This window comes from Andrena cerasifolii, chromosome 2 (assembly GCF_050908995.1).
Source record: "Andrena cerasifolii isolate SP2316 chromosome 2, iyAndCera1_principal, whole genome shotgun sequence".
Classification (NCBI taxonomy): domain Eukaryota; kingdom Metazoa; phylum Arthropoda; class Insecta; order Hymenoptera; family Andrenidae; genus Andrena; species Andrena cerasifolii.
The window spans coordinates 4,910,298-4,936,507 of NC_135119.1; the positions used below are offsets into that span (position 1 = coordinate 4,910,298).

The window sequence follows — 26,210 nt, forward strand, 5'->3', positions numbered from 1 at the left end:
AATCAGCTTATGGGTGGCTCACACCCAGACTGTCAACGAAGGGTTGACAATCCATAAAATCAGATTTCTGATCGAAATTGACTTCCAATGTAACCAACAAATTGACACGAAGATTTCGATAAAATCTCGTCGTTGAGGATATTATTAATGCTTCGACTTCCTTGTATTAACGTTACGTAAAATATCCTAAGAATAAAAGCAATATAAAGATTCGAACGCTTGTGCGAGGCAAGAGAACGGAAGGACGTTCCTGCCGCTGTGAAAAAGAAAATCAAAGGATTTGTGTGTATTGAAGTGCCTTACGTAAAATTAAGACGAACCCTATTTTTTCTACATGATATTTTTTAACGAGTGTTTAAGAAACTGTTTGCTACTTATATTGACAGTGTAGTCCAGTGAGCAATTAGGGTATACGTGAGACAATACGCTTTGGGAAAGTAATTCCGCGTGCCAAGGAGTAAAGGGTTAATCTTCTTGCGATCAATATTATTTAATTATTTACATTTAGCTCTCGGTCAGTATGAATTACGTCGATGTTAAGCCGTAAATTCAGATGAGTTATTGTACAAATGTCTGATTCTCATTCGTTCAGTATTAGGAGTACGTAACGACAAACGAATTACTTAATAAGAAACTGTATAATATTGTTATAAAGTTTATTTCGCCATTCTCGATCGATTATGTTGTAATTACTACTACGCTGGTACACTATACCTATATACATATATATATATATCGTGCAACTTTCCTTTTTGTACACTGTATATATCTAGCCGCGATACGATTTATTACGGCGGACAGTAGGGTTTTGTTGTATTAGCCTAACGTACTTGATTATTTCTAACTTAATTTAATTGAACGAGACCTTAAGTTAAGAATGATGCAATGACGTCCTCCTGACTTAACTGTGAGACGCGCAGGGATGTTCACGCGGTAGCGCGGCGGATAGATGCATATCAGTCGTGAATTAGTCGACGTTCATGCAGTACAACGAGTGAAACTCTGTAAATACAAGTGCCTTGAATAAGCCTACAGTAAGCATTTTTTACTTGTATCTTCTGTAACACTTTTTATGAAATATTTAAAATACATTTTATTATTTATACGATACTATAGTGATTTCTTCATCCGTACCCTGAATGTAAAAATTATTGGCAGCTGAGGTTTAACGATGGCGTTAACATTTGATCTAGTAGAAGTTTTGACGTTCAGCAAATAATAAGTTAGAAAAATAATAAGAATTTAGGATTGAAAGAATAATTGAAGAAGTAAACAGTAATAATTAGCTCTTACCAGGGAGGAGTGGACAATGTTATTATACTGACAATACAGTTTACATGATCACCGATTTGAAGATCGTGTGCAACAGTAACTCTGCAGTTTTCTATGTATTTGTTATTTAGTGACTTTTGTATTAGATTCACAGTAATGTAACTACGTTCCTTTTTAATTTTTTTAACAAGAGATTTAGATTTATTGTACAAGTTCGCCTGAATAAGAAGGTAGCATACCACACTGTAAGTAACAATCTTTTTATTATTATTTAATCTTGTCTTTATTCTATGAACTAATATCTATTAGACGTTTTGGTAAAAACTTACGCAACTTGCAGTGGCGGATTTAAGAAACAGGGCCTAGGTGGCAAACATTCTAACTGTTGGGGGAAAATGAAGAGGTAGTTTATTAAAAACGGGCAAGGTGTATTAGTACAGAAAAAAATATACTATTTGTTGAAGTTCGTAGCTCCCGCATCTCCTCCCGATACAGTATTTCCTCGTTAACGGCTCGCTGGTCGAGACCGGCGTTGAGCCCTTATCGTGAACAGAGCCCTAATTCCGAGTTTTCGTTACTCGCTTCTTTCTGACCGAAGGGGGGAGCGAGATGGAACACTGCGTGCGCGGCGAGCGTGCGCGGCGGTCGCAAGCGCTTACCGTGAGCAAGAAAACCGCTTCGCGAAATCTTGACGCAGGCCCGGCTCACAGTAAGCGCACAGAGAAGGTATACCAAGAGGCGACACTCCGAGCGGTATCTTTGAAGTTCTTCGTTTGCTTGTCCCTTTAAATTGGTTGTATAAGGCAGCTGTATATCTTCGTCTTACTATCGCCTCTTGTTAATCCCGTCGCATTCCGACTACCGCATGGACATTTAAATTGGTTGTGGATTTCGTCTCTCTCTAAAACTGGTTTCTTCGTCAGAGTGTCGCCTCTTGGTATACCTTCTCTTTGGTAAGCGCTTGCGACCATCGCGCACGCCCGTCGCGCACGCAAAGGACGGAGTGTCGGGCGTCCCAAAGACGGAGCGAGACAAAACATCAACGCGTCGTCTGTCTCGTACCGTCCTCGCTCGCTTTCAGTGCCTTTCGCTCGCTCTCGCCTTCGCCGGACAAGAGTGAGACAGAAGTGGTGGGGATAGCGGAAAGTCCGTATCGTGTACACCAAACCGAGCCTTTAACGAGGAAATACTGTACACGGGGACGCTGGGGCCCCCTTCCGGTCGCTTGCGTCGTGCGCCGTTGCCACACTTTACGTCGTTGGTAACGCTTCCTCGCTGTCGGCACACGTTTCTATTTGTTTACTTATTGTACCTTACAAGGGGGGACACCATGTGGTAGACACCGATTTTTATGAGCCTTGGCACGATGGATCTATGTCGAAAATAAGTAAATAGGTGTCCGAGCGTGTCTGCCAATGGGCCTTAATAATAGAGATATTTACAAGATAATTATTAAAAATTTCATAGTGGCCGTGGGGTTTTAGTGGGTAGAAATCCCACACTACCCTGGCGCCCCCGGGGGATTCCCCTCTGAAGGAGTCGGGGTGTCTTTTGAAGATTTCCCCAAGTTAAAAAAGAAAATTTATAAAAAAAGTAATTTATAAAAAAAATTTATACAAATTTTTTTTAACGTGGAGACATTTTCAAAGGGACTCCGACGCCTCCAGAAGGGAATTCACACCTATTTACACTTATTTTCGACATAGATCCATCGTGCCCAAGGCTCATCAAAATCGGTGTCTACCACATGGTGTCCTCCCCTTGTTAGTTTATATGTAACAATATATACATCCTTATTTTCTACCTAGAACAAAGTGATGTCTTATCCCCCCTGAGTTCCATTGCGGGAAAACCTACAATAGTATTTGGTTAAAATCATAATTCTCTTTTGAAGATGAGGCCCTAGGGGGTCCTTCTATGCAGGGGCCTAGGCGGCAACTTCTCATCAACCGCCCTGTTAAATCCGCCACTGGCAACTTGATACTTTTTTATTTTTTTCATATGTTTGTATTGTTAAACCTCTCGGCGTGACAAAGCGTTGACGCCAGTGAAAGTGTTAATATCCCCCAAGTAAGGGATGGAGAATTTCTCCACCGGGAGCCGCACGAGCCCCACACTCACCAGGAGAAGTTCCCAGGTGTCCGCCTCCGATTCCTTTGGTTTTTGGATATGTTTTTGAGGATCGAAAAATAAGATATACGTGAATTTTTATAGCGCCCTCTTTTCATATTTAGGGGGTGAAACCACTCCTCAAAGTTATAAGATTTTCAGGTGTTCGTCTCCGATTGCTTTGGTTTTTGGATATGTTTTAGAGGACCGAAAATTAAAAAACACATATTTTTTTATTTTGGCCCGTTAGCATGTGTAAGGGGTGAAACTACCCCTCAAGTTCAAAAGGGGTACAAAATTGTGTTGAATAAAACTTGATATAAAAATTTGTGTCATAACTTGCTGTATGGATGATGTTCTTGTCGTCGGTGACCATTAATAGGGGGTAAATTATCTGTAATGTTTTAACTGCGCATTTGGGAAACTTGAAACGTGTAAAGAAATTCATAAAATTCTTGAAAACCTTAGACATAAATTATTTTAGGATGACACATCAGTGGTTTTATGACCTCCCATCGCTACTGACAATGAAAGGTGAACCACCCCTTGGGTAGTTTACCCCCTAATAACGGTGACTCACGACAAGAACATCATCTACACAGCAAGTTATGACGCAAATGAAATTTATATCAAGTTTTATTCAATACAATGTTGTACCCCTTAAGAACTTTGAGGGGTGGTTTAACCCCCTAAATATGAATACAGGCAAAAATAAAAAGAAAATCGTGAAAAATTATTGCTACATTATATAATATAAATTAGACAACGCATATCCCGTGACAGCAGGTCTGGATGATTATTCTACACTTTTGCAACATATTTTTTACGTGTCTAAATATGTTACACGTTTATAAATGTCACGAAGCTCAATAATACAATTATACAGCGATAATAATTTGACAACAAAAGACATTTTAAGTACTTTTGTTAAAGTATAGGATAAAATAAATTTGCTCCGCATAAAATTCAACATTAATTTCAGAAAAAACAATAATATTTTTCATGCATTTGGCTGCACGTAATCTATTCAACATTCATTTCCGCACTGAATAATAAATATTATGTACACGAATGCTGTGCGAATAAGTAAGATATTTATTCACCACCATTTATAGGATACACTTGATAACAATATGCATGCTTGTAAAATGCACGATATAATTTGCATTTGCCCCCTACGTAATATCAGGTAGTATGTAAATGTTCAATAGCTTTCAATGTACGAGTGGAATAAGAACTTTACAATGCTGCTTCTCCGTAAACCCAAATTATTTTAAGATTTCCTTATCAAAATTAATAAAACTGATACAAGATTCACATTAATACTTACTACCCTATACAGTAGGGTGGTGCTTATTTGACCTAAAAAAAATTATTTTTGTATTTTTTCACCACCTACTCCGCCAATGTATTCACCTTTATGAGTAAGTAATGCGGTATTAATTTTATTTTTCTCAGTTACATATTAAGGGTTGCTACCAGGCATTGAATTTTGTGCTTTCTAAGAATAAAACTGCAATTTTCTTTTCCACGTATTACATTTTTTACCAACTAAATTTGTGAACCAAAAACTTTTAAAAGTAGCCAATTCAGATTTATACAATTCTAGTAGCAATGTTTACTAGCCAGAGTGGGGGAAGGTTTGGCAAGCCGGGTTGCCATTCTGGGGAGGGGGGGGGGGATTCTTGATATAATATAAACTCTCAGATTTACAGAATGTCTGGTGTATGAATTCGTCTTAAGTAAAAAAATACAATTTTATTTCCAATATTAATAATCGGGTACCAACCTCTAAAACATTATAGAGTGTAATACAATTTTAATGAGGCCCGTTTTTCAGCACAAACAAAATGTTGGAGTGCCCCAGCAATATTTTAAAAGTTGAATTTGAACCCTTTCGCTACGGCGCACAGTGGTGCCTTTTCCCGAAAAGCTGGCCAAAAGTCAATTTCTGAAGTAAATAGCAGCTTGTTGGTAGTATGGCACATTTAATATTATTTATATATATATATATATATATATATATATAAACACTGAAAATAAGAAAAAAATTTTTTTTTATCTTTTTCACATATTTCGGTATATGCTCCCCCTTAAATGTTTAAAAAATAGTCCTCGAAAATAAAAATTCCATTTTGTTTGTTCACCTTCATAAATAAAAAGTGTCCAAGAAGCATTTAAACTTTCAAAATTTGAGGAAAAGAAAGTTTTTTTTTAGTTTTAGGGACTTTTTTCGAAAACCGTTTGTCGCACGAAAAAAAGTAATAGAACATAAAACATGCTCCATATCCGGATCTACAACTTTTGTTTGACATATGTTTTTATTTAATCAGTAACTTGGAGGATATTATATAAAATCGACTTCGCGAGCTGTTAAATAATGATTTAAATGTTTAAGGGCCCAGGGGTGCCCTTTCCCGTTATCCGATTGAGCTCAAACTTCACACGGATTTTTTTTTAATTTTTTAGAACTATTCTCTAGGGTGTCACGAAGAAAATCTTGAACAAAAATTTACCAAGAGTAAATAAGAGCCACCCTAATGTACACCTTGTACAGCGAAAATGAAAATGTGCCACGCCATTCTTAATAGATTAAATAGATTGAAAAATTGTTTTCATTGGTGTATGTCTGTCTTCTGTGAATAATCCAGTTGGTCAGGAAATCTATATGGCGCCGGTGGCGGTAATAAAGGGTGGTCGATTTGGCGCCCATCGATAATTTCGTAATTTCGTGAAATTGGTCCCGCTCGCCCAAGCTCACTCGAGGGGAAGTTTGTTTCTCTTTGTCTCCCTCGTGTTGTATACCTCTCTCCTGCCTCTTTTTTTTATTATCCTGGAGGGTCGATTTCCGGACACGTTCCATGTAGGGGGTGAAGCAGGTTGCTACGTCATTTCCGGAAGTGCTCGTTTCCACCTCGACGATCAAAGAGCGATCGTTATAACCGTCTTTTTGTCTTTTTACCCTCTACGATACATATTCGTTATACCTCGGGGGTTTTGGCACGCGTAGCACATGTTACTTATCGCTAGTTGAAATAAATGTGATGAAAGTCGAAATATAAAAAGTGGCAGAACTATAATATTTCATTTCTCCCCCATTTGTTAAAATGTTAATCCATAATCCTGCGATCTTTAAACGTTTGTAGCTCGAAGCCACGTTAACCGATTTTGATGAAATTTTAGGCACGTATTCAACTTACTGCAATCTACAAACCGTTTTTTTTTTTTTTTTGAATTTTCATTACAAGCTCATAAAAAAAGTTTAAAAATCGACCTTTACTATTTCTTTCGCTATTCCAACCAAATACATTTTTTTTTTCAAAACGACGAAACGTGTCAGTTAGCTAACTAATCCTTCTAGCTTCTCAAAAAAGCTCAAGTTGTTTGGACCAATTCTAAAAAAGTTATGCGATTTTAAAAAGTGTCCGAATATTAATGCGAGTCACTGTAGCCACTTGGCCACTCTGACGACGCAGCGTCACATTCAATTAATTTTAATTTTTCTAATTTTAAAGTGTCCGGGTTTTTGAAACCGTGTCCGTAAAGAGGACAAATAGGACTATATCTTCATTTTTTTCTTCACATTTTTAAATAACGCCCTGCTATTGAAAACTTGTATTTGTTTAGAACAATTGCAAAATAAATGGTGAAAAATTTGTTTTTTTACGTGGAATAATTTTTATTAGGTGCTCTTATGTCTCCACTGTAAGCACCCAAAAGCTTATTTTTATCAGTTTCTGAGTTTAACAGTTATAATTTATTGAAGAAAGGTCATCGCTATAATTCAAACAGCTGTAAGATCTACAATTTTTAAAAATTTTAAAAATCCTTTGAGTTACGTTTATATATCACTAAAGACTACAATATATTCAAGATTCACCAAAATCCGAAATGTTACTCCGAAAAGTGGGCGATTTCGCGTGGAATGACCCTGGTACCTTCTTACGTCTCGTAGTCTCGTTCCTTATTTCTCTATCTTCCCTACCTCCCCTTCTTCCCTCTTTCAACTCTACGTACTTCATCTAACTAAATAATTATTTCCATCATGAATAAAGCATGAATAGAGCAGACTGTAATCGATATTTAGTTGATTGATTATTAAGTGTAAAATTGTTTATTCATTAAATGCAACGTGTTTATTATATTACCATATACATGTAGCAAGTGTATATATATGCATAAGTGACAAAGTAATTCGATTACAAAGACCAAGTAATTCGTCAAGCCGCTTCGCGATCAATTGCTTAATTATTTCGGATCTTTATTTTTATCAAATGACCTGTTCTCACTGTACGCCATTATAATTGATTTATGCTACGCGACAATGAAAATTTGTTAAGCAAATGAAAGACAGGAAAAGACGGGTCATCGTATAATTAATTTAAAAAAAAAAAGTTTTACACACATCCGTATTGACGGTATATAATCGAGAATATAAAAGGAGCTGATGCCTCAGCGAATCGCGTTGTGGATTTCGACGCTTGTGACTTGACGCGCGCAAATATTGTGCCAAGGTATTTAGCGTGTACTCTTACTTTGACTAAAATTCACGGGAAAATAGTTTAATGAAAATAGTTTGGAATACTTTTAAATTATTTATTTTCTTCTTAATTCGATGATCGTGAATTAGACAGTGCGCGTGAAATTTAAGTGTCAATTTATTAATCTTGTAATATCATTAATTATAAACATCTTAGGAAGAAAAGAAGCAGAGGGGGTATTATTTATAAAAGTGATACGTGCTTAATAACGTGGAAATTCGTATTTTTATATTTGTATAATGAAATAGTCATTTAGAGAAAGCTGGTTGAAAATACGGATAGTACCAAAATACAATTATTAGTGCAAATCTATTGAGCGACAGCAAATTTTTTCGAACACAGAATTTTATTATCTATTTCACATTTTATCTTGTATTCATATTTTCGTATTTTTCACATTGGAAAATATATTATCTAGGAATAATATTGCCAAGAAACAGGAAGAAATGCAAAAATAGGGAAAAAATTGAAAATAGGCACTCCCGCTCTATCGCCAATAACTTCCTTATTTGTGCATGGATTTTGCTCATATTGGGCTTGTTTTCTTAGTAAATGTGCGCACTCTACTTAAAAAATAAGAAACTGGACGTGACATGATAACTTCTATATTTTCCAGGCTATGTAGTGAATTTTCGATTTCAATTTCGGCCCCAAACATTACATTTTCCTTAAGTTTCGCTCGATTCCGCCTAAACTATTGGTCGGATTGGAAAACACTGTGGGAAAGAGTTGTATGCAATTTAATTATCTGTAATTTAAGAGTCGTCGCGATTAAATCGGTGAACTCTAACGCGAGATATGGCCAATAACATCGGGTCGTCTTCTTAAAAAATTACCAAAATATTCATCGGGCGATATCTCAAAAAAGTATCCATAGGATTTCGTCTCATGTCGATTTTTGAGTTTAGGGGGCCACCTTACATAAGAATTTCATAGTAGAGTCTCAATCAAAAATAATTTTTTCGATTTTGTAAACTAGTGTAATTATCTTATATACTTTAATTGAGCTTTTACTTTGTATTTCACTCGGAACACGAAGAAACACGTTTTCCTGACTCACAGCTAAAGCGTACCACCGATCGTCATTTTGTTACATGACATGGTAACGGTAAAGAATTTTAAAAGAATTTTAGAACGGCGAAATTTAAAACAAATATTTAAAGCGGCTCAACTCTCCCATATGGTCAAGTCTCCCGGACTACCCCTATATTTCTTGTTGGTTAAAAGATCAGCAGTAAACACTTAAAATATATATTCCCAATCCACGTACTTTAACCCTTAACTGGTATCCTGGGGTCGCTCGTGACCCCAAGCACCCAAAGTTCGATGTACAATTTTCGGTTGTCTAAGTTGGTAAACTGAATTTCTAATTAATTTTATAATAATAGTTTAACTTTTTATACTTCTATTATTTTATACATTACCTAAGATGAAAATATTCATAGTGGTTGCTCTAGTGTCGACTTTACAAATTTCTCTGTCCTTTTTTATTTGGGGTCTGCCACGACCCCAGTATACCAGTTACGTTTGCCAAAAACAGTACACCAGTTAAGGGTTAAACTTGCAGAAATGAAATATAAATAAAAATGTGTAATAGACGTTACGTCGAAATATTTGTGAATCATTTTTGCCGAATAGGAAAAATTGGTGAGTATATCTTCGAGTAGAATCGAAGATGGAGGTGGCGACGATAACAACAACCTACTGGCAAACAGCTGTTTTTTACACCCTCCTTTCCGCGTCTACCATTTTACTTGGTATCTACTTTTACATCGAGAGTTTACGAGTCGTTCGTTTGGGACATAAGCTGCCAGGTGGGTAAACACAATAGAAATATAATTACATTCTTTAAAAATCAACTACAAATATAAATTCGATTTAATGTGCACATATCATAGGAATCACATCCCCTATTCTCAAAGTTTAGATAGACTTGTTGTGGATTTGAAGTAAACCGAACTTTCACAATAATTTGGTGAAGAATAATATTGGAAAGCGATACTACTTTACCAAAAGAAGCAGCCTTTAGCTTGCAGATCATAATAATTCAGAGAAAACTATGCATAATATTGTATTTACTTTATTTCTTTAAACTGTTTGATGCATCTCTAATGCAATTAAATGCTGGAAAAGTTTCTTCAAGTCTAGTGTGTTAGACTACTAAACTAAATTTGGAGGCAATTAATATGGTCTTCGAAGAAAATATAATACAATGTAATACATTGACAGACATGTTTTTTTAAACGTTTAAAGTCTACTAATGAGCCACAGGTTTTGTTTATTTTATTAAATAACCGCTATGTATCCATTCCGAGAGCCCATAGAATTTTACATACTTCGTTATTATGTTTGAAATCACAGGCCAGTTTTAATGCATGGGAATTTCAATGTTTTAGATATACAGGGTGTTCATGTATTTTTTTTAAAAGTGTCAAGTATGTATATAAAGAAAGGAAGAAGAAAAGGTTTCAGTACATTTAAAAACTAACGCGATTGGTTGTTTTACTTTTTAAATTTACAATTATAATTAATATACATTTATTTCCATTTAAAAAATTACATACCTCACAAAATTTACCTTCGTTGTTTCAAAGTCATTATACATTTAAGAAATTAAAATAACCAAACCAGTGGCTTATAAAAAGTAGTGAAAAATTTGCACACTCAATTTCTTTCATATATTTATATAGCAATAACAGGAACACCCTGTATATGAATCAGGTTTGCAAATGAAATCTGGTTCGTTTTGTTCTAGGACCAAAAACAGTGCCAATTATAGGAAATGCATTACTCACGTTGGGCGTGCATCCAGATCATGTTTTGGAAAAAATACTTAAATATGATGTATTCGGGCCTGTAGTTCGAGCTTTCTTGGGAAAGAAATTAGTGGTCTTCCTGTATCACCCTCGTGATGTTGAAATCATTCTCAGTAGCTCAGTTCATATCGATAAGTCTCCAGAGTACAGGTAAATATTTTGCAACCAACATTTTTACCTACACTCCATCCAAGCATACTCGCTGCACTGCAGTATCTTAAGGGGTCATACCTAGTCAGGCGGCCGAAAAGAGGCGAATATTTGTGAATTTTTTTTGAAGAAGCGGAAACATATATTTCTACAAAACTTTTTGCACTTAAAAGGGCAACATTTAAAGAACATTTGGTAATTTTTTCGTAGAAAAATATTTACGTTTATAATAAAGTAACAACCGACATCCAAGAAGCATTTTTAAAAATTTGGTTTTACGGTGAGCACTGCCATTCGGAATCAGGTTATCTAAAATCGAAAAACAAAAAAGATTTCGTTAGCATATTAATGTATCCTCAGGTTGACGGAGAGAATTTTCCGAAATATTAATTTAAAACAAAATGGCGGCTATTTAAAGTCGAAATCCTAATTTTTTCGCGGGATTTTTGCACGAATCAAAAAATTCTATTCGAAGACCCTTACATATTAACATACAGAGCAGAAAAATACGTACACAATTTAAATATTATTTTGAATATATAGTAATGGTAGAGACCATTTGCTTTCGAAAGACTTTTCATTAATTTTTACATTCCAGATACTTCAAGCCTTGGCTGGGAGACGGCTTGCTCATTAGCTCTGGTGAAAAATGGAGATCGCACAGGAAAATAATAGCGCCTACATTCCACTTGAACGTATTAAAAACATTCGTTCCATTATTTTATGAAAACAGCAGAGATTTAGTAATACGACTGCGCCAACAAGTAGGAAAAGAATTTGACTGCCACGATTATTTATCAGCAGTCACCGTTGATATTTTATTGGAAACAGCAATGGGTCTAAGGGAATCTGAGAAACATAAAACTGGTTATGATTACGCTATGGCTGTGATGAAGTAAGTATTTCATAATTACAGTGTCGATTCGATTAAATGATAAGCAAGTTACATTATATTTTGTGGATTGTTACTTTACTGTAAAATATTCACAACAACGTAATCGGATAAAATAAGAAAATATTTTTAATTAATGCTCAATTTACGCTTATGTTGTTATACTCTTTTGAAGAAATAGAGTTTTTTTCTATATTTCATTGAAGCCACGTGTAGCTTCGCGTTTTTTCTAACACTTTTATTACACTAAAAAATTATCTAAAACGTACCCTTGTCATTATTTTTCCTAGAAAAAAAACGTTAGCTTGATTAATTTTGGTATAGTATTACTAAATAATACTACAGTGACATATAATTGTTTAATGTATTTGTACCTGTCTTAAGGGGTCAGTCCACTGTGTAGTCGTGAAAAAATGTCATTTCTTAGGATTTATTTTTTAGTAAACGGAATGTCCAACGTAAATAATGTTTTGTCTACTTATTAATACACTTATTGGCAGTATAAAAAATCTATTTTAAATTTTAAACAGTTTTTTTTATAAATATTTATATCGCACTGAAGTGAGCGCCTTGAGAAAGCGATGCAGTGCTAGTGCAGGTGGTTCCGGGAGAACGACGCATTTGAAACAAAAAATTCAAAGTGTGCTGCAATCGTTATGAGTGTGGTTCTCGCCGGAACCAAGATTATTTTTACTGATCAAAAATTAAGAAAATGACGGGGGTTTGAAGTTTAAGTGTCGAAATACGGTGAATTTTTCAAAAATGTTTAATCCAAAAAGTTTTCCGTGGTCTTGGCCATAGCCACTGATGTTCTGAATAACGTGTAAGAATTTCAGACTGATTGATCTAATAATTTTATTGCAATCACCTGCAGTAGTTGAAAAAATGCTGCTTTGAAATAATTGCGATTTAAGTTTTAAAACAAATTAAAAAATTCTTTTAATTTTTTTTGTATAACATAAGAGTAGCTTAATAAATACCAAAAAGATTTATTGCATTATATGCTGTATCTACGCAGAAAAAAAATCTTCAAAAATAGCTTAATTTTTCAAACCGTCACAGTGGACTGACCCCTTAAAGAAACCTTCAGACAGAATTAATAGGTACTCTAAACTTTTCCAAAATGCATCTTCACGATAAATAGCTTCGTAATACAAACTTCTAAAAACGGTGTGTTACATATTCAAAAATTTCTATCCAGTTGTTTACTATGTAAATTTTTTTCTTCGTGATCACTTGAGATTAGAGTCATTAAATTTAATAAAATATGTGACCCTAAACATTAATTATAAAATCTGAATTGTGCAGCTAAAATGACACTGACACTGCAAAAGCGCTACAAAAAGACTTTGATTTTTTTTTCTGAAACATTAAACAACATTAATATAATAAACATTAATAACTTTAACATGCTTTTATACATAGTATGTGCGACATCATTCATCGACGACAGTACAACGTGAATCTGAGATTCGACTTTATCTTCCAATTCACAAAGTTCGCGAAGCAACAAGAGAATCTGCTGAACACCATCCATGGCTTAACCTCGAGGGTAATTCAAAAGAAAAAGCAAGAAGCTTATAGGAAAATCTGCGCGAGTACTGGGGAGGAACAGAAGAGGCCGACAGAAAGTGCAGCGTCGCAAGATGCTACGGAGAAAAATTCGAGTAACGAGAAAGATAAGGGAGCGACGAAAATGCACTACGTGAGGGACGATCTTGATGATATCGACGACAATGATGTGGGCGAGAAACGTAGGCTCGCCTTTTTGGATCTCATGCTGGAGCTTTCGAGAAATGGCGCGCAACTCAGTGACAACGAAATCAAGGAAGAAGTCGACACCATTATGTTTGAGGTAAAAGGATAATTTAAAGCCAAGCGTGGATGTTCAAGGTGAGTCCAGGATCTACATAAATAGTGGACTTATTGTCGAATACTATGTACTAAACAGGTTTTCGTACATAGAATCGCTTCAGAAAGGTAGACGGACTCTAATTGAACAAAATGTAATCTTTCGCAAGTACTTTCAATGCTATCATCTCTGCTATTGCGTAATTGTTTGAATGATAAATGAAAACATGACAACGCTGCAGCCAACTTTAACTGTCGAAACTAATACTCGAAGAAGGAAGCATGCATTTAATGAGCACACTGATGTATGTCCCTGAGATTCCAAAAGTGTTTAAGGGGAGAAGCCCGTATAGACGGTTTATTTTTGTATCAATTTTTAGGATTTTTTTGCAAAGATACCAATGCGCTAATCCTTTAGTAACTTTAAGGGTATAGTATTTACTCGTTATGGGCTCGGTTTGGGGTACACGATACGGACTTTCCGCTATCCCCACCACTTCTGTCCCACTCTTATTCAGCAAAGACGAGAGCGAGCGAGGACGGTACGAGACAGACGACGCGTTGATGTTTTGTCTCGCTCCGTCTTTTGGACGCCTGACTCTATGTCCTTTGCGTGCGCGACGGGCGTGCGCGATGGTCGCGAGCGCTTACCGTGAGCCGGGCCTGCGTCAAGATTTTGCGAAGCGGTTTTCGTGCTCCCGATAAGCGCTTGCGACCACCGCGCACGCTCGCCGCGCACGCAGTGTCCCATCTCTCGCATTTATTACGGTATCTGTTACCATTCCTTTTTCATTTGAAGAAGTTTTCCCGATTTTGAGGCAAAACCTTTCTCAGACTCAAATCAGGGCGCTTCATTTTCTTCAAAAGGCTGCCATTTTAACAATTTTTTATTTTTCTTAATGCATCTACTACCACCCATATCCACATTCATATAGTTTAAGAATCTCTTTTCCTTTTTGTGTTTCGGATAATCATTACAGTACTTTTCGTCAACGCCAAGGACACCCGATTATTTTTCAACGCTCTCTCTGTATCTGCCATGTTTTTTTTTCACTGTCACACAAAAACTCAGAACAATTTTTTTTGTAAAAAATTTTAGTTTTTGTAGAAAAAATTCACAAAGAATTACCTATTTTTCGGCCCAACAAGGCGCAATCCCCCCTCAAGAAATGGTGCCATAGCATCCCCTTCTCACAAGGCCTCTTCATAGTTACATCATTTGCAGTATTGAAAATATCTTAGAGATTAGTGGAGCGATTTGAATACATTTTTGCACGAATATTCTGAAGACAATAATCTAATACTAGTGGTGACGATTTTTCGATTAGTGCCTTCTTTGATTTTTTATTAATAAAAGAAGATGAAAACTTAGGTCGAAAATCACATGCTTGACTTTGAATAGCTGCCATTTTTAAAAAATAAATTTCTTCAAAATCGCCGTTGATAAGTACTAGATTATAGTCGTAAGAATATTCGTGCAAAATTTTATTCAAATCGCTCCACTAATCTCTGAGATATTTCAGTACCGCAAATGCTGTAACTATGAAGAAGCTTTTGAAGAAGGGGCTACCATGACACCATTTCGTAAGATATCAAATCTCTTTTTGAAGAGAATACAACTTAATTTATACACAACAAGGTGTATATCTTGATTTTTAAATATAACGTTTATGTATATGACAAAAAAAAAACATAAAGACGACCCTATTTTCCGACCTGTCAAGGGTATGTAACCCCTTAAAGGATTTTTTAAAATTACCCTAAGAGCAGCATGTTGATTACTATTTATCTTAAACTAGTTCACTTACTTGAAACTCCTTCTTGGATTTCCTTCGTTCATTTATATACACTATACATGTACATGTAATTGTATAGTATAGTTCACCTAAACATTATTTTCATGCTTTATTCGAGGAAAAACCATTTAACCTTTAGAGAGCCACTATAGTGGTCATCTAAGAATTTTGATACTTTGCCGGCTATTTTGGTGGTATATATGCGTAAATTTTAAGTAAATAAAATTTACAATTTCAATGAACAAATCCCGGTCCTCTAAGGGTTAATCGGAATAACTGTGAAATTATCCAACATGACTAAATAAAACGCAGTATGGATTCATTTTAATCGAGTTGCCCTACAATCTTTAATTAAAAGCAATTCTATTATTAATACCAAATTAGTCAGAAACCATCCACATTGTATGAACTATTCGAAATAATGTAAAGCGGTTGCAGAATAGATGCAGAATACTAATATTCAGGGCCGTTCCTGGCGGGGGTGCAGAAGGTGCCCCCGCACCTGGGTGGCCGCAGGCCGTTTATTACATGTAAAATTTTGATTAATAAGAATAATAATCGAAACTCTTTTGCATGATAACTGTTTAAAATAATGTATGTATAGATATAAAAGTAAACACTGCATATTACATTCTTAATTAAAGAATATTGAATTAATAAGGGCGGCAATATTGTTTTTGCACCTGAGCGGCCAAAACCCAGGAACGGCTCTGCTAATATTAGCTGGAATACTCGATAAATGCATAGCATTTTTTATTCTCAGGGGCATGACACCACCGCTGCGGGTTCTAGTTTTGTTCTGTGCGTACTCGGTATACATCAAGATATCCAGGTGAGTCTAATAAATGTATTAGGATGGGTGAACAGGTTTCTCCTGCTTATAATAAAATATCTTTATTCCAATGCTATTACGCGGTTTCTTTCAACTTTATGCAAGTGAATAAAATTTGAAAGTTGACTCGGGAGGTTTAAAAGATAATCGATATATTAAAATTTAGTTAAATGTATCACAAGTTTTGGTTTTACCTACATGTAATAACGTTTTTTGAATTTTCTTAAAAAGTACGAGAAAACTCTTTCGCCATCTCATTACTTATTATTAACGTAGGCACGAATGAAGTACAGAATATACAGGGTGAGTCACCTAACTTATCCACCCAGAATAATTTGTAAAGCATGAAATTTGAAAGAGCAGTGAATTTTCTTTAAGAAAGTATTAAGCTTTACTTTTCTGATGCCTAAACTAGGTAGCTAAGGTAAATACCGAGACCATGAAGAACGTTTTTGCAAATATCTCGCTAATTATTTGGTTTCGAACAAATAAAGCTTATAGAAAACGCTTCAGTATCATAATATGTTCCCTTCGACACCGTGCAATATTTATATAAAACAATTTCGTGTGAAATACACATTTTAGAAGTTATCCGGGGTGGACCAGTCATGTGACTCACCCTGTATAGACGAATATAGCTTTGCTAATTTCATTAATTATAACATTTCATTTTTTTACATTTGTCGAGGTACAACAATAACACGTTTTGGACACTATACACAATGATTCGCATTGAAAATGCAATGCTTTGAATCTTTATTTTAACGTTGTTAAGTAAGCTACTATGTCTCTGCGCTGTTCCATATTTTTGACACCTATGAATACCATTCTTGTACCGGGAATAATTTTTCTGGGGGACTCCAAGAAATCATTCATCAGGGCCTCGTCCCAAATAATTGCTTTCTTTTGCATAGAATCCGTGTACATAAATCCAGGAGTAGCTAAAATTTGTTATTTTATTTGTTTATATATAGTATTTAAAAAATGATGCAGGATAACATATGCCAGACCTTCCCAAGTAGGGGAAAACCACTCCTGAAACACATGTTACGCCGCTAGAAAGCATGTTGGGGCGCTTTAGGGTGAAAGTACTGAATGTGTCAATTTTTTGTAGGAAATTTCATGACTTAAAAATAGAAGGAAAAATTAAAATTTAAACTAGCATTTCAAAATGACGTGAAAGAATTTAAAAAATTTATTACACACAACGATATAGTTTTCCCTACTATTTTAAAGTCATTACGAAATTTCCTACAAAAACTTGACACATTTGGTACTTTCACCCTAAAGCGCCCCAACATGCTTCCTAGCGGCGTTACTGTCTCCTCGGAGAAAGGGTAGTAGGAATCGTCCCACCTTAGTTGAAGGCGTAGCGTTGGAGGGAGGACCGAAACATATGTTTATAGAGTGGCTTTCCCCTACTTGGGAAGGCCTGATATATGCGAACAAATTTGATGAATTGCTTTCAAAGATAAGGTTTCTAGTTTAATCCTTCGTTGACACTCTGGGTGTGAGCCACCCATAAGCTGATTTTGAAGTTCTGTACCTTCTGCATGCAAAATAAATACCTTTTTCCAAAGTCGACTTACAAACTATTTTTTTCACAAAATATTTTATCTGAACAACAACTCTGTAGATTGTTAGCTTCTAACATTGAAATTCGTACAAATTACTATTTTTTAAAGATTTTCTTCGTTTTTTCTCGACATGTAATACTCTAGACTTTTTTTTACAAAAAAAACAGTGGTAAAATTTCAATGAAAAAACTATTCGAATACATTCTAGAGACCTTCAGATTGACCCATGATTTTTTTCATTACGATTGGATTCTTCAGATGAGAATGGCAGCCATTCAAAAATTGCTCTGGGTTTGAGCCACTCAGATATGTCATAGTTCAGCGCTGTCCAGCGTAGGGGCCCCTCACGCGCCTGCTTCCCCTTCCAATCTTTCTCTAGCGCAGCGTGCCTTCCGTTGTCAAGGAGACCGCGCGACGCTACGAACGCTACCATGACGGGCTAGCGTCTCTGCGGTTAGCGTCGCGCGGTATCCCTGACAACGCGGACGAGAGTGGGAGAACCCCAAGCTCCCGCGGGAGCCACCTTGGACAGCGCTGTCATAGTTGATCGAAAAAGAAGTGTGTCAACGAAGGGACTACTTAGGCAGTCGTTTTTGACGAAAATGAAGCATTTCTTTTTTAATTAATTACAAAGAAATAAATTGAAGCTGAGACTTGTCCTTTGACACAGTGTTTATTAACATCATAAGTTTAAAAAAAACATATTTTTGACTAAACAAACATGTTTATTTAAAGCTTATCATGTTAATAAACTTTGTGTGAAGGAACAAGTCTCAGCATGAATTTATTTCTTTGTAATTAAATGAAGAAGAAATGCTTCATTTTCGACAAAAACGACTGGTTAGTACCTTTAACTGCAGAAAAATTTCAAACTTAAAATAGTGTACATAATGCATTACTAACGTCTTATAATTTAATGAATGCTACAATAATACTAATTGTAACAGTTTATATAGGACAGTTAATTTTATATTGTTTCTATTAAGCCATACTTACTTACATGCATTAATTTTAATACATTACGAAATGCGAAGTTAGTTTTCAATTATTACATTGGTTTACTCGAATCAATTTTTGCGGAAGTTAGTATTTGCAAAACTGAGATGGTTCTAATTGCGTGAAGTAGAGTAATATAAAAAATATTGTAATAGTCTTATGAAAATTATAATATAAATAATCACTGATCAAAAATTCCAATAACCGGTAATTCATAACAGAAAGTATAAATCGAAATATAATTCACATTTGATAAACTTTCTAAATTTTTGAAATTTCAGCTACGTTCTTGTTTATGAATTTTAATTAACCCACAGGAAGCAAATTTTGCATTTCATTTGCAAGTTTCGGGTTAAGTTCAACTAACAGTTAAGAATATATATTTAATTGAATATATGATTCAAGTATTTCGATCTATAAACGTCAGCAAATAATCTTATTTTCGAAGTACAAAATATTTTTCTCGCATGATTTATAAATATTTAAAATTACACTGTGTTCATTCAAAGACGTAACCTATATAATTTAATTGCAACGTAAATATAGCTTCAACAATTTGTGCAAATTTCAAATTACAAAGGCAGTAAACGTAAATTCTATTAGTACACCGATTTATCAGTCTAAATATTCTAAAATTCTTAAATAAGTGTATGAATACGTACTACCACAGGTCTTGCCCATAATGCCAAAAAGATTAGGACCTATTCTGTGTTTACCATTTTTGTCATCGGTATGGCACATCGCACACATTCTTACAAACAGAACTTTTCCTCTGACTGCATCTCCCATTTTTACAAAAGAATTTATTACTATTAATATCGGAGGTTATGCCAATAATTATCCATGCAATCATCGAGCACTATAGTGAAGTATTATTTCAACACTCGATATTTATCGATTTTCATGTCACTTGAAGTTTTTTTATTAAATCACGACAAAGGCGAGTTATGCGCCGCATAAGGGCTCCAGCCGAAGGGGGCGTTAAACAAATATCTCGCACGCTTAATAATAAAGGAATCCAACTCCCACATAAACAAGAATGTAAATGTAATTCTTTTTGTATTGTACGTCGTAAAGACAAAGCATATTAAATAGAAAACAGGTGCAAAAATTTGGGGGCGCCAAAAATTCTCTTGTATACGGCGCCAACCATTATCGCGTCGGCCCTGACTAAACTGAATTCTTTTAATGGAATTAATTTGTATTATACTAAGATATTAAAAGTGCAAATAAAAAATTCAGTTACTATTATTTGTTTAGGCAGTGATTATATATATATATATATATATATATATATATATATATATATATATATATATATATATATATATTAAATAATTCCATAATTCCATTAAAAGAATTCAGTTTAGTCAGGGCCGGCGCGAGGATGGTTGGCGCCCTTATGCAAGAAATTTTATATATATATATATATATTAGGGTGGTTCTTATATGTATGGTAAAAAATCAAAGTTTTTAAAATTTTCTTCTGACCCTCTCAGAAGTTTCCATATATATATATATGTATGTATGTATGTAGATTGTAATAGCAACGCTTATATCCTAGGATCGTGTGTACGAGGAATTGGATTCTATTTTCAAAGGATCTGACCGACCTTGCACGTTCCAAGATACTTTGGAAATGAAATACCTGGAAAGAGTTATTTTCGAAACTCTGAGGCTTTTTCCACCAGTGCCAGCCATTGCAAGGTTACTTAACGAAGACGTTAAACTTGGTAAATTTTATACACGCAGCTCATAATTAATACTTAATAAGAATGATATATTTTCTAGATTATTACTTAAAGATAACTGCTTTAACAGTTCAGATTTTCAAATACATGGTTCCATTTACCAATAATCAATAATATCAATTGAAATCTGTTTAGCGAATATAATGTACCGCGATATTTGTTACATTCTTAACAAAATTGTATGTTTTTATTGAAATTCAAATATTATTCCAAATTCGAAAATCCTTGAAATTGAAAGTATAATTACTGCATACGATTCATTGGTATATAGTAGATTGAGTAGATCATGTTGTTTAAAGTTTTTAAGTAAAGCGTGACACATATTATCGAAGTTCACGTGACAATGTTTCATTCGTTTACAGTGACTAAGAACTACGTGCTGCCAAAAGGTTGTACTGTTCTAATTTTACCGTACAGGGTTCATCGTTTAGAGGAATTCTATCCGAACCCAGAACAGTTCGACCCTGACAATTTTTTGCCAGAACGAATGCAGAGGAGACATTACTATTCCTTCATTCCCTTCAGCGCAGGACCCAGGCAAGTAACCATTTCAATCGCTTAAGGAGGTTCGATACCGGAGAAAAAATAATGAGAAATCTTTGAAAAGTGTTTTAATCTAACGTTCAAAGTGTGGTCCGCATTGTGTCAAAATTTCAAGTCGATGGACCGCACAGTTTTTGAAAAAATTGAAATCAAAGTTGCGCTCTTATACCCAGGCTGTTATGGGAGAAGCGATAAAATTTCTATAAAATGTTACACAGAGTCCTTAAAAATAGTGAGAAAGTCCTGCAAAATGTTGCAATGAAAAGCTTAAGTATTCCTATGAAATTCTAAAAAAAGAAAATCCGACATGAACCGTACGGCTTATTAGATAATTGAATAAATAGACGGCAATGTGCTCGTATTTTTGGAACTGCCTGAAGGAACTGTTTGAAACGTGGCAACGCTGTACGCCGGGTAGTCATCTATACAATGTATACTTGTACAATGGATACAGTAGAAATTGGTAAAAACACTACCAAACTGTAAACATGTATTTAGTAATTTGTTGCGAACCAGTACGAATGCGCAAAAGTACGTCACAAGTGTGAGATGGAAAGAGAAAAAAAGATGGACGCAGAGCGACGTTGCCGCATTTCACTCGCATATTTTACGCTACTTTTAATGAAAACATTGTGTTTCTAGCTGCATTGAACATACTGTTTGTTTAATTGAATTCCAAAACAAACAGTGTAGTAATAATTTTATTAGGAATAGACATGTAAATAACATTTTTGTCTACATAATTTTTTTATCTAAGATTGGTATCACTGCAGAGCTCCCATGTATGAGCATAGGCGTACCCCTCTCGCCGCCTGCCTCGCAAGTGAGGTGTCGAACGTCCATAAAACCATCGATCAACTATATGCTTATTGCTTTGATTCACATTATCCATCGAGAATTTTAATTCAGGCTACATTTCCATTTCATATTTGCCTGCAATTATAGTTATCTAATATGCTTAATCGAGTATATTAACACGAAGTAATCATACAGATAACATGAATCGTAAATTTATCCAACCACCCCTACGATAAATAAAGAGCAATTTATTTTATCATAAATGAAAGGTTTGTGTGTCAGGATTCTTGGAGAGTCAAAGGTATCTTCTTTTAAAAAAGAAAACATTACGTTTTCGGTAACACAATAATTTTGATCCACAACGCTGTTCCCTGAAGCAACCACCCTTAACTTTATAATGGATTATACCAGTGGTGGCGAACCTATGATCCGGCGTCAGACACTGAAGGCTTTTTAAATGACCCACGCGTTGATTTTTATAAACTTATTTTTTATATCATCAAAGAGAAAATAGAAAATCGAAAATATTAAAAAATTATAGTATAAATATCTAATGTTGAATTGTTGGTACGCTTTTCACCACCACCCCCCCCCCCCCTCCCTTTCCAAGTGACGCCACTGACGTAGTGACCCACAGGCTAGTATTAAAAAAAATAATGCACAAAATTTGATCTACTTCTCAAAAAGGTTCGCCATCACTGGTTTATACCATTGTTTTTCGAACTCGGCGCTACCGCCCCCTAAGTGTGTTTAAATTGTCTAGGGGGACATTGGGTATCAAGGGGTCGGTATGGGGACGTTAGACATAAGGGAGCAGAAATGGGGCGATTAGGACTAAACAATAAACAAACGCCTAAAGGCTGATTCAGACACGTCGAGCAATTTAGTCGAGTAGCTAGTAATTTAGTACTTGCTCGTGTGTGAACACTAACATTTAGTCAAGCAGTTCAGAAAAACAATGGTAAATTACTAAATTACTCGCTACTCGACTAAATTACTCGACGTGTCTGAATCAGCCTTAAGCGATGGAGCTTAATTCTCTACAAAACAATTTAAAGTAGCTACACTACACAATCTCAGAGTACAGTAAACATCCGAAGGAGTCAGATGACCCGCCTCCCCTTAAGTATTTTCTATTCTACTATTTTCGATATACAGGGTGACGTATTGACCATGTTCATTCTAAATATCATCTTAAATAATTATTTTTTCGGGAATCGGATTTTATGGATTCATTTCATTTCGATGAGCTTATAAGATGGTCGAAATTTTTTTTTTAATTAATTTTCTTTTGAAAGTAAGTTTCAAAATTATATTACAACGTCCGACGTAAACATACCCAGAAGAGGTATATTCGTAAAAATTTATTCATTAACTGAATCAATACATATTGATTCAAATCCGAATAATTTATTGTTAGGTTAGATGGAATACTCCGACGCCATTCCCATTTGTTGTAATACGAATAGGAGTCTTCTGAAAATTCTTTTAATTCTGTATTGTGCCACAATGGAGACCTATTATTTTGAGTTTCGAAAAAACTTCACTGACTAAATTGAGAAACAAATTGTCCTCGAGAAAAAATATTCAATGTTAAGTAATTTGTGATTGAACTATTAGCTATTAAAATTTTGTAGATAATATCTTGACAAATTAGATTTTATTTTTTATTCTTGCTTAGGTATATCTCTTAGTTCTTCAACTAGATAAAATATACTGTTACTGAATTTAATCACGATGTGATAAAGTTAATCAATAATTAAAATAAATATAAAATATGTTTACTTGACAATTTGAGCATGATAAAAACGATACTAAATTTATGAATATCAATGTATGCGTAGATACGAAACACCGTCGAAATAGGCATCCCCTCAGAAGTATTACGTTTTTTTCAAGTCAGGTTTTATGAAATACGGTTAACGCGATTAAATTACGTTGTTTTTTTTTTAGATCGTGCGTGGGAAGGAAATACGCGCTGTTAAAGTTGAAGGTCTTATTGTCGACGATCCTGCGGAACTACAAGATCCTGTCGGATCTCACAGAAAAGGACTTCCGGCTGAAGATTGACATTATTCTCAAGAGGGTAGACGGGTTCCGAATAAAAATTGAGCCACGAAATAAAAGCAGTGAAGGGGTCCGTGCCTAAGATGGAGTTCTCATGAATGACATACAATAACTGAACACTGCAAGAAAAAATGCAAAACTCCATAGATGTGGATCAACGTACTATTAGATTGAAATTGACATTTACTCGTGGCAGAAAAGGCTTTTGTTGTTCAGTAATTAACTATATTTAAATGAAGTAATATAATATCGTGATATACACCCGCTTTCTTATAGAACGCTTATTGATATATATATGTTTATAATAAATTCAGTTAGTCATGGATTGGTTCGTTCTTGGAAATTAAGTTTTAGTACTCTCTAATGTTACTGGGCGATTCAAAATTCGTAAAATAAATCGGAATCTTCGTAACTAGCATTTTTGTCCCCACCTTACACACAACATAATACAAAGACAATAACAAAAATTCATAAAAAATTATTCTATCATTCGTACAAGTGAAGGGATCATTCTTTTAACCCTTAACTGGTATACTGTTTTTGGCAAACGTGGCTGGTATACTGGGGTCGTGGCAGACCCCAAATAAAAAAGGACACAGAAATTTGTAAAGTTGACCCTGAATCAACCTCTATGAATATTTTGTTCTTAGGTAATGTGTAAAATAATAGAAACCTAGAAAGTTAAACTATTATTATGAAATTAATTAGAAAAATAGTTTACAAGCTTAGGCAATCAAAAATTTTGCAGCGAACTTTGCATGCCTGGGGTCATGAACGACCCCAAGATACCAGTTAAGGGTTAAAGAAAACAGTTGGAATTGCAATCTGGAAGTGCAATATACCTAAAAATATCATGAGTGGAACAAGGTAGGTGCATATAGTCCTAGGACCACAGACTAGGTATAGGATAGACCTATCACGCAATGTAATTTTGTGTCATACGCTCGGGAGCCTCGCGAGCCCCCTTACCATTTCCGTGTCACGTGCAACGTTACCGGTGATGTCTCGACACAGATTGCACAGACGAGGTATAGGATAGACCTATCAACCGCTGCATTTTTCTGTCACCGGTTTGGAGGGTCCTAGGGCGGTATTCTCAGTCGCTACTTATTCTTAAGCAAATGCTTAAGCATTCGGTATACTTTACTAGCTACTAGGTTAGTAGAGCATTGGCTTAAGAATAAGTAGCGACTGAGAATACCGCGCCTAGAACCCCTTACCATTTTTGTGTCGCATGCAACGTTACCGATGAAGCCTCGAAACAGATTGTAACGCCACGCGCGGTAGGAATTAGAATTCAAGAAGTGTAAAACAAGGTCATTCGAAACCCGCGATTTACAAATGACTCTGTTAGCGTAACAATTTAAAGATCGTTTTATAAACGTATTCCGTGCAACGACCGAGAAAGAAGGATCACAATAAAACAAGAATACATACGCCTTTCAACCTTGCTGTCCTATTCAGGTTTATTTACCGAAAAACAAATTCATTTAACATACAAATTTATATAAACAACAACATTATTTGTGGAAGACATGCTTTCATGATGCAACGTGGAATACCTCGCCAATTAATTGAATTTATTAATTGAATGCTTGATTTTCGGGCAAAGAAAGTATTATGCCACCTTAACACCGGGCTGCCCGGCCCTGCGATATAATATTTTTTCAATGAAGAAAAATTGAGAATTGGTATTTATTAAAAACATTTCATTCGTCTGGTCTTATAAATGAAAGAAAACTCAAATAATACAAAAAAATTTAGAGCAGTGGAGCAGTAAAAATTTTCCGTGCTCCGGGCAAGACCCCATTGCTCCACTACTCCGCGCTCCAGCTCCGAGCTCCGCTGCAACACTCTGTTAAGTAATTCATACTGTAATAAATTACCCTAGGCTTCCTTAGAAAGCGGAAACAATCAAATACGTTATGTTAGTAATGGCGTGGTGGACCTGGGTGGGAACTAAGAAAACATTTATTGGGCTGATGGTGGGGATCGAAATGATTTGGAACGACAGAAGAGCATGCACGAGCATGCAAAACCATAGTAGAGATACATGAAGGAGAGTAGAGAACGTAGACACATCGATGATATGCATGAGAGGGAACAAGTCATGCAAAACCATCGAATAAATATATGAAATTGAATAAACGATGCAAAACCATCGAAGAAATGCACGAGATAATAGCAATCGTGTCAAAATACCATCAAAGATATGCATG

At 35.3% G+C, this 26,210-nt stretch overlaps 2 protein-coding genes across 2 annotated transcripts; one reads left to right on the plus strand and one right to left on the minus strand.

The window, feature by feature from the left end:
* Positions 1–9,527: 9,527 nt before the first annotated feature.
* Positions 9,528–24,403, plus strand: LOC143378554 (cytochrome P450 4g15-like). The gene is made up of 8 exons (XM_076830385.1): positions 9,528–9,736; positions 10,678–10,888; positions 11,487–11,783; positions 13,206–13,635; positions 16,191–16,259; positions 20,397–20,565; positions 20,946–21,120; positions 23,878–24,403. Exons 1-8 carry the CDS (start codon positions 9,598–9,600, stop codon positions 24,071–24,073), a joined length of 1,686 nt encoding a protein of 561 aa, XP_076686500.1. The 5' UTR covers positions 9,528–9,597; the 3' UTR covers positions 24,074–24,403.
* On the minus strand, positions 17,016–19,621 carry LOC143378555 (cytochrome c iso-1/iso-2). Its single transcript, XM_076830386.1, has 2 exons — positions 19,495–19,621; positions 17,016–17,200 (listed from the first exon to the last, which is right to left on the minus strand). Exons 1-2 carry the CDS (start codon positions 19,619–19,621, stop codon positions 17,016–17,018), a joined length of 312 nt encoding a protein of 103 aa, XP_076686501.1.
* Positions 24,404–26,210: the final 1,807 nt, after the last annotated feature.